This window comes from Sinocyclocheilus anshuiensis, unplaced genomic scaffold, assembly GCF_001515605.1.
Source record: "Sinocyclocheilus anshuiensis isolate Anshui unplaced genomic scaffold, SAMN03320099.WGS_v1.1 scaffold333, whole genome shotgun sequence".
Lineage (NCBI taxonomy): Eukaryota > Metazoa > Chordata > Actinopteri > Cypriniformes > Cyprinidae > Sinocyclocheilus > Sinocyclocheilus anshuiensis.
In genome coordinates, this window is record NW_015539871.1 from 954,925 (window position 1) to 965,211 (window position 10,287).

The 10,287-nt window shown below is 37.9% G+C and overlaps 1 protein-coding gene across 1 annotated transcript in view; it reads left to right on the forward strand.

Annotated features, from left to right (window-relative positions):
- Positions 1 to 10,287, forward strand: part of LOC107685204 (sn1-specific diacylglycerol lipase alpha-like) — a 54,271-nt gene that overhangs the window by 16,461 nt on the left and 27,523 nt on the right. The window contains exons 2-4 of the mRNA XM_016481716.1: positions 5,013 to 5,114; positions 6,872 to 7,083; positions 9,330 to 9,431. Of these exons, the coding sequence (XP_016337202.1) occupies positions 5,020 to 5,114; positions 6,872 to 7,083; positions 9,330 to 9,431 (409 nt within the window). The 5' untranslated portion in view covers positions 5,013 to 5,019. The remainder of the gene's footprint in view (positions 1 to 5,012; positions 5,115 to 6,871; positions 7,084 to 9,329; positions 9,432 to 10,287) is intronic.

The window sequence follows — 10,287 nt, forward strand, 5'->3', positions numbered from 1 at the left end:
GGTGCGGCCGGCGGATTCGACGAAGGAGCGGCCGGCGGGCTTGCGGCAACCACATGTGACGGCCCCGGGCTGGACTCCGCTTCGTCCACGGTGAAAGCCGATCCGGCGATCCACAGCGCGAAGTTGTTGTATTTCCTCAGTGACCAGCACGGATCAGCTCTAGGCATGATGAAGCGGATATCGTCCTCTTTTGGAAAGCCAAACAAAGTTTCGCTTTCACAACGAAACACACAGCATCTCCACGACATGGCGGCAGCAACAATACTACAGCGAGAATCAAAGTTACGCCTTCTTTCTTTGCGTGAACATTTGGGCGGCGTTATGCAAATCTTCCCACACAGTGACATAGACATATGGGGGCGTGTTTAAACAAGGTGTTTTAGGAGGGCGTGGACAAGTCTTAACTTTTATAAAGAATATCTGTTTGGGTTTGAGACTTTAGTCTTTGCAACTTTAGGGATCTTATCGATGCACAAACAGCTTGTAACACTCCAAAGAGAAAGGAACATTTTAAATTGCATCATATGACCACTTTAAGGGGAGGGACATTCATATTTTAGAAAGCATGTAATTAGACCAAAAGAATAAGGAGATGATGTCATCAATATTTTATTTTTGTACATTTTTGTGAAATAGAAAGACTATACATTTTAAATGCATAACTACTGCTCACCAATGCTGCATTTATTTATTCAAAAATACAGTAAAACAATAATATTGTGAAATATTAGTACAGTTTAAATGAAATGTTTTCTGTTTTAATATATTTTAAAATTTAGCCTAATTTATTTCTGTGATGCAAAGCTGAATTTTCAGCATCATTACTCCATTTTTCAGTGTCACGTGATCCTCAGAAATCATTCTAATATGCTGATTTGCTGCTCAAGAAACATTTCTGGTTATTATCAATGTTGAAAAACAGTTGTGCTGCTTCATATTTTTCTGTGATACTTTATGAGAAAAGTTCAAAACAACAGCATTTATTTGAGATAGAAATATTTTGTAGAATTACAAATGTCTTTTACTGTCACTTTTGATCGATTTAATATATCCTTGCTGAATTAAAGTATTAATTTTAAAAAATATATATTTTTTTTAATTTTAATTTAAAAAAAAATACTGACCCCAATTTTGAGTGGTATATGCTAAAAATTATCTAGTAGAGAAAAAATGACTATCATATAGATACATTTATTTAAATATATAACACATAAAATTCACAGTAATAACGCATGATATTTGTAAATAAAATACTTTTATTGGGATAAGCAGAAAAAAAATAAATTGAGTGATTTTAGTTTTTATTTATTGTAGAAATAGTTATAGACTTTCACAGCAAAATACAACCTTCCCAGGGATGTGAGCAGGATGTTTATATAATGAGAATGAATGTCATTTTATATTTGTATTTAAGAGTTTTTGGTGTCCAGACGGGCTTCATATTAGAGTTTGGTTTTAGGGATGAGTCTTCGTAGATAGATGGATGGTAGGAAAGAGAGAAACAGAGAGACGCAGGTGTGAAGATAATTGGGAAAATTGAGAAATGGTGAACTGCTAACAGTGTGATAGACTGTGTGTGTTATTGTACAGCTGCAGTGAAACCATTTACAATCTGTCGCTTTATCAGGCAGGTCTGTCGGGCAGGAGAATGATTAACTAGTACTGCTAGTTTAAAGGTAAAGTGTCTTTTTTGGTGTGAAAATACTTATTTTGTATTTTAATGTGCAGAGACAACTACAAATCAGCAATTTATATAGATTTTTCATAGGAGAACTTTCGAATCAATGTTTAAAGGGTTTGACATGTTAACTTTTGGCTCGACCAATGGCACGAGTTTGAGGTGGGGCTATTTGTTTAACCAAACATTGACAAAACTCATTGGTAAACCTGTTTAAAAAGAATCATCAGTGTTCCGAGTGTAAAGATTGGTTTTGGTTTGGGATTTGAACAAATTTGGATGTTAAAACCAATAAACCATGGAAGAAGGAAGTTAATGTTGATTTCATGTTGACTTGAACCTTTGCTCCACACCACCCACTAAAAAGCACAAATGTTTTGGGGAAGTGCTTTGCCAGGGTGTATCCCTTTACCCCGATCCACAAAAAGATCAACAAAACATGTGGCCGTCACATCGTGTGTTATCATACATCAGCCATCTAGTTTTGTCTCCACAACACAGAACATTATCTTTGTTCTCTGAAAGTACCTGTTGATCGATGAAATGTTTTGATTGAGATTTGTGTTGTAAATAGAGTGATTTTGCCACACAATGAACGTTTGCTGGGTCAGAGCTTTACAGTGTCTGGACTGAAAGCGGTGTCCATGGAAACCATCAGTAGTCCTCCTTCACAATCGCAAGAATCTCTCTCTGTTTGTTTTTGTCTTGTAGTTACTGGTGATTGCTGAGGCAAGCATTACTACTGTTGCTCACACTTAAAGGCACAATATGTAAGATTTTTTGATTCAAATATCCAAAAACCACTAGAATAGTGCTATATATTTTGCTGACTTGTGTACTTACATTATCCCAAATGTTTGACGCTTTGATATGTTGTGCGTTTTAATAGACTGGTGACGACTGCGCAGAGTAGCATTATAACAGAACTTTCAAATGTATCTATATGATAAAACAGCGCTGCTTTTTTTCCCACATACGCACGACCGGAAGGAGCGGAAGCGGTCGACTGTGGCATAATAAAAGCGCCACTGCTTTCGAGCCATGTGTCACGCTCGTTCAGTGGCCTCGTTTTGCATGGCTTTCAGCCTCACCCTGCTTCATTCTACTACGTTAATAAATCATTAGCTCATCCATGAACATGATTTCTGCCCGAGTCCCGTCGGATTGCATTGGCTGTGGGGGATGAAGACGACAACTCCCATGATTCCACACTCAGTCACTGCGTCATCAAACTACGCCTTTGTCTCTGTTTATTTTGAATACGCACGCGCCCTCCAGCGGCGAAAATTCCATATTGTGCCTTTAAGCTCAGAGATTTGAACAAAACACTCTTTTACTTGGGCCATTAAGCAACCATCCTAAACACCGTAATATCTGCACTGCAACAGCTTGACAACTGGCCTAAACACCCTAGCATCTGCACTGCAAATCACCCTGAAAACCATCCTGAACACCCTAACAACTGCAGTGCAACACCCCGAAAACCACCCTGAACACCCTAACATATGCAGTGCAACACTCTAACAACCCTGAACACCCTAACAACTGCACTGCAACACCCTGAAAAACACCCTGAACACCCTAACAACTGCACTGCAACACCCGAACAACCATCCTGATCACCCTAACATATGCAGTACAACACTCTTAACAACCCTAAACACCCTAACAACTGCACTGCAACACCCTGAAAAACACCCTGAACACCCTAACATATGCAGTACAACACTCTAACAACCCTGAACACCCTAACAACTGCTCTGCAACACCCTGAAAAACACCCTGAACACCCTAACAACTGCACTGCAACACCCGAACAACCATCCTGAACACCCTAACAAGTGCTTAGCAATGCCTTTTCTTCCACACCTTTTCAACGACATAGCAACATCCTAAACAACCTAGCAACTGCATGGCAATGCACTTGACAGCAAGAACACCCTAACAACCGCACAAAAATGCCCTGGCACCCACCCTGGACATCCTAGCAACCATATAACATTGCCCTGGCAACCACCCAGAACAGCCTAATATCTTCATAGCAACGCCCTAGTTAAGCAATGCACTGGCCACCCAAAACATCCTATCAACTGCATAGCAATGTCCTAGTAACCACCTAAACACTCTAGCAACTGTATAGCAATGCACTACCCACCCAGAACACCCTAGCAACTGCATAGCAATGCCCTAGTACCCACCTAAACACTCTAGTAACTGTATAGCAATGCACTGGCAACCCAAAACGCCCTAACAACTGCATAGCAAATCCCTTGTATCCACCTAAACACTCTGGCAACTGTATAGCAATGCACTGGCTACCCAAAACGCCCTAACAACTGCATAGCAACTCCCTAGTAACCAACTAGACACTCTAGCAACTGTATAGCAATGCACTGGCCACCCAGAATGCCCAAGCAACTGGATAACAAAGCCCTAGTAACCAACTAAACACTCTAGCAAATGTATAGCAATGCACTGGCCACCCAGAATGCCCTAGCAACTGGATAACAAAGCCCTAGTAACCACCTAAACACTCTAGCAACTGTATAGCAATGCACTGGCTACCCAAAACATCCTAGCAACTACATAGCAACACCCTAGTAACCACCTAAACACTCTGGCAACTGTATAGCAATGCAGTGGCCACCCAGAACTGCATCACAATTCCCTGGCAACCACCTAAACACACTCACAAAAAGCTAGTAGGCAAATATGCTTTAGGATAGCATGAGTAAACTGTCACTCACGTTACACTTAACAAATATTGATTTCTTTTCTGTCATCATTCTCATGGGTCACTTCCTCTTTGCCTTTCTTTTCCTCTTTCATAATTTCCCTCAATCCTCTCTCTCTAGAGTCTTATTCCTATCAGACCAGGTTCAGATTCAGTCTCTGATGCACAATTATAAAACTGATTTAAAAAATAGATCACCCAAAAATGAAATGATATTTGAATGGTTTTTGTCATGAAATGAGGGCGAGTAAATGGCAGAATTTTTCTTTCCTTTTTTTTTTTTTTTGATGAACTAATTCTTTAAAATCACCGATCACAACAATATTGTTTGTTCTATGCTGTGTTTTGACGTGTGAAAAGCCGCTGTTGTTTTGTTTCTAATGTAAGCTGAGGAGTTTTCTGCAATAGAACTTCCATGCTTTTATTGTGTGCATGTGTTCTGCCTTCTTCTCTTTTGGCCTTGTGTTACTCTTGTCTTTTATTGCAGAATTGAAGAAGTGGTGAATGAGAAGTCTTACTGTGTGTGTGTGTGTGTGTGTGTGTGTGTGTGTCGTGTGTGTCAGGCAGTCCATAACTGGAGTGTGTTTATGTGTGTTTCAGGGCAGTGATGCCGGGCATGGTACTGTTTCGGCGACGCTGGTCAGTCGGCAGTGATGACCTAGTGTTACCGGCTTTCTTCCTGTTCATACTACACTGCATATGGTGAGTCAGTATTTGTGTTTGTCTGTACAGTTTGTTCTTTTACATTCATGCATGAGTTAAGCAATCAAACCAGTAAACAATAAGCTCTTAGAGCCAGGACTGTGAGTTCAATAGAAGTCTTAAGAGTTGAATTTAGACATTAGTCTTGCAATATAATAGCAGTTCCCAACCATTTGAATGAGTTGCACAATGATGTAAGTTATTTATTTGAAGTACACAAATATTTTAAACAATGTTTACCTTTTAAAATATAGTATATTTCATAATAGTTTTACATGTTGTTTACTTGTAATTATTATTAAATGTAAGTTTTTAGTTACAATTATTTTTAATTTCATTCAGTTTTAATGTTAGATTTTAGATTTGATATGTATACACATACGTACATATGTATATGTATATATGTCATTGTTTCCCCTGCCATTATATTAGGGGGGCGGCCCTTAAGGTCAAGTTAATTTTATTTAATTATATTTTCTCTATAGCGCCAGATCACAACAGAAGTCATTTAAAGTTACCTTTCCGATAGAACATGTCATATTTAAATATGAATTCTGCGTGTCTCTGTGTCAATGAATGGCGCAGATGTGCGGTTTTGTTTACTACTCGTACTAAAGCATGCGTGACGCTTCCGGTGATATTAGAGTCTGCTGTTTTACTAAATGAGGACATAAATATATGAACAACATCTCCAGAACTGCTCTGAAAGTCACTTCATGAGCATTTGACCGTTTCATTTGAGTAAAACTACCCTCATATCATATACACAGAGAAATGTAAAGGTATTCACGGCAACCCGTCAAAATTAAAGTTCGGTTTAACTTGAAGGCATTGCGGCAGAAATATATTACTATTGTTGAGTAGAATGTACATAACAGGCTGCTACTACTACTACTAAAATTATTAAAACATTATTTTGAAGGAATAATCATACAATATTTATTCAATGTTTTAATTGTAATACTAAATCCCCTTTATTTTCCAAAAAAATTAAATGTGTTTAATTTTTATTATTTAAAAGATAAATTAAATGAACGTTTTATGCCTTAAAAAATATAAATACTCAACAGAATTTCTGAGGGGAAAAAATCGTAAGGCTATTGTAAGAATAATTGAAACTTGTTTTTATGCTTTCAAATAATCAGACATGCTAAAACAGAATTTGGTTACAATAAAACATAAGGTTGGAAAAAAAAAACATTTCATAGGGCCCTAAACATGTAATCTTTGTTAAACTTTTAATAAATTGATGTTAAGTTTCATGATTTTAATTCATTAGACATGCTTTTTGATTAATAAAATGTAATTTAACCATTAAAAAGGACACCTGAGCAGTGCCACAGGCTGATTGCCTCCATGCCACGCCGCTGACCAATATAAGTTGTAATTGTTATTAACAGTTCTGTTTATTTCATACACATTTTGCCAACTGCTAATAAAGAACAAAAATTATACTCATTTTGGATATTTTGAGGTGACAGACTCGTGCAACCAAACTAGAGTTCCCATCATTCTCTGTGTCAGCACAAGAATTATTAAGTACACAGATAAAGTATCGATTGCATGACGTAATCTTTGGCTCGTTATAAACTAAATTAACTATTTTTGTTGGCAAGTGGAAAAGAAATGTGAAATATGAAATTGCCCAACGGGTTCATTTGTATACTGGAAATCATTTTAACGCACCTCTTGTCATAAATGTCTGATTTCCGTGATGTGTATGTTCATGTGATGCTGTGGCTGTGCTCTTTCGGCAGGCTCGTGGTTCTGTCCGTGGTTCTCTTTGGGCTGCCGTACAGTTCAGAGCAATCATGCTCAGTCACGCTGGTGGATCACGGTCGTGGTTACCTCGGCATCCTGGTCAGCTGTCTGATCTGCGAGAGCGCCATCATGTGGCTGAGCATGAGAGGCAGCATCCTGTACACACAACCCAGAGAGGCAGTGCAGTACGTGCTCTATATACGGCTGGGTAAGACACACACTTGCATATTTATAAAAACAACCATGAAAAATCTTTCATCAGTTCTCTCAGTACATGCAATCTCATATGTCAACTCTGTTAACTGTAGTGATCCATCATAGACATGCTTCTGAAGCAAATGCAATTCCAAATTTTAAGGCAGCATTGCAAGTATCATTTGTGGAGAAAGCAATCCCAGAATGCATTGCAAGGGACCCTTTTCACAAGACAGTCATCAGCATCGTAAATCATCAAGTTTTTTATATGAATGTATGTACATTTATAACACTATACTTTGTATTATATCACCGTTGCATCAAATTACAAAAAAAACTAGTTAACGCTAATGTGAGGGTGTTTCTAATGCAGCGTCTATGGGAGGGACGCTAAATTTGACATCGTTCTCTCTTCTGACTGCCGTTATCAGTCTCTCTCATTTTTTTCCTTTGATTGAAAGACGTGAAAACACTATTGTGGAGTTTTTCTTTTGCTATTTGAGCAAATGGGAATTGAAAAAATATATTTATGGTACTCTCCCATTTACTGCTCTCGAAGTTTACCCAACTATGACGACTTCCGCTACAGAGAACCCCACAAATGTGAAAAAGGTCTACGAGCTCAGTGAAAAAATCCTGAGCTCTTAATATCAAAACTAAGGACTAGACTTGTGCCGGTATTCGGTAATGCGATATATCACGGTACTGAATATGCACGATATTGTTATCGTGGGCACTTCTAAATAACGTGAATAATTCTATATTACAAATTATTCCGAATTTTGAATGCATTTTAAAAATGCTTTTCCCATCAACTGCTGCATGTTTGTGATTTTTTTTTTCTCCATGTAAGCTATAGCTTCTGACCTTTAAATCAAAACATACTCATGATTTTATGGCATCAATTACTGCTTTATTTAATCAGAAACACGGTATAAATATTATTTGTGTATTTTACTTTCATTTAATTAGAAGTAGGCCAACAGCGCCCGCTTCGGAATCAAAACTCCATACTGAATGGGCTTTAGGACCCGGGGGAGGCTGCTGCTGCTGCCACTGCACGTGCTATTACGGTTTACTCTATCATACACCGAAGCGTCATTCTGTTTGTGCATTCTCAGTTCAAATGCAGCATCCAAAACAGTGAATCTAATCAACATTCAGGCAAAATTTTGCTTCAAGGATGAGCCACAATGCTGACATGATATAATTGCACTGTTGACGTGATCTAATCGCTAGCACACCCTGAGCACATGCGAGTTAATGTATTCCTCTTATTGGCAAGACATATCGGCATAATTTTTCATATCAGGCCGATGCCGATATTTACATTTAAAGCCATTATCGGCCGATTCCGATATTGGTCCGATAATATCGTGCATCCCTAACAAAAACCGATCAATCTAATTGAAGTGGACTATTTTCTACAGTGATTGTGTGCTTTTGCGCTTTTTCTGATACACACATGTGGATTAGAAGTTTATGGAAGCTTGCTTCCGCCACAGAATTAAAAAAAAAATGTAATTGGGACTTTTAGTCTCACAATTCTGACTTTGTTTCTTTCGATTGCCAGTTTATATCTTACAATTAAGACTGTTTTCCAGAATTGAAAATGTATATCTTGATATTCTGACGTTTTTTTTCTCAATATTAAGTTTACATCTCACAATTCTGTTTTTTGTTTCCGCCATGGGATAAAAATATTTTAAAAAAGGTAGTTGATTCTTTTTATCTCACAATTCAAATTTTTTTCCTCGCAATTGCAAATTCACATCTTGCAATTCTTACTTTTTTTCCCTCAGAATTCTGAGTTTACTTTTTTTTTCGCAGAATTTTGAGATTACATCTTTCAACTCATTTTTCGTTCATTTCTGCCATGGAATAAAAAAAGGTAATTTCAACTTTTTATTGACTCTTGTCAGTTTTTCAAATTTATATCTCGCTATTATAAGTTACAAACTTGCAATTCAGACTTTTTTTCAGAATTGCAAGGGGAAAAAAATCTGAATTGTGAGAAAGAAAGTTAATTCACAAATTGCCCTTTTTATTTTTATTTTTTATCCCCTTGTGGAAACAGGCTTTCATTTGACCAAGTTTGGAGGTTTGACCAAATCAATGAGCAAGGTGTGAGCAATAATAAAACTGATGCTTACCATAACAAGATTTTTTGGGTTGCATTGTTTCATTGCAGATTGACAGTGCAACGTGTGGTTAGGCCTTAAATCAACACTTGACATTAATTGTTATTCCTCTCTGCAGCCATCCTGCTAGTGGAGCTGGTGTACGCGGTGGTCGGCATCGCCTGGTTGGTGCAGTACTACCAGCCCTGCTCCGACATCACCGCCAAGAACCTCGCCCTGGGTAAGACATGAATAAAAACAATAAGTGACATACTATATAGGAGGGTCGGAAATATGACTACATTTCTGACAATGAGTAATTTTGTAATCGTCTTAATGGTATATATACTGATATTGTTGTTTTCTTTAAATTAAATGAAAAACTAGTTTATATTTTAGCAACCATGTGGTTGTAACAACCACTGCTTATTTTTGGATAATTCAGTAAATTAATGTACAAAATGAAACTAAAGGTTCTAGCTTGCTTCTTTATCTAGTTGTCAAATAAACCTGGCATTGTGTATTACAATTATTGTTGGCTCCTTCACAAATTGCTTTTGTTCCTCACTTTGGATAAAAGCGTATTTGATCTCATTTTATCTTTTTCTCTCTATTTTAATTTGCAGACCAAAAGATAAGATTGTTCATAACGAATGTATCAGAAGTCTGGGATCAGAGCCACATTTGAAGCTGTTTTAAATTCTGTATTAATGTGACAAGTTGCATCATTGTTCAACAACAGTAAAAGGTTAAACTGGGACACATCGTACTCTGCATTTTCATGTTACCCTTATCTGTCACTCTTATGTTTAAAGGGGTCATATGATGCGATTTCAATTTTTCCTTTCTCTTTGGTGTGTTACAAGCTCTTGGTTAACGTACTCGGTTACTAACGTAACCTCGGCTCCCTGAGATACGGGAACGAGTACTGCGTCGCTAGACACTACGGGAAACTCCTTTTCTCCGATTTACTGAAGCCTTTTTTTCAGAAATGAACCAATGACGGCGCAGAGGAGCTGCGTGAGCCTATGGCGAAGCAGCGCGCCCGAGCCCGCCAAAATGGGCGGGGCATCTGGCTATATAAGCAGGTGCTCGGC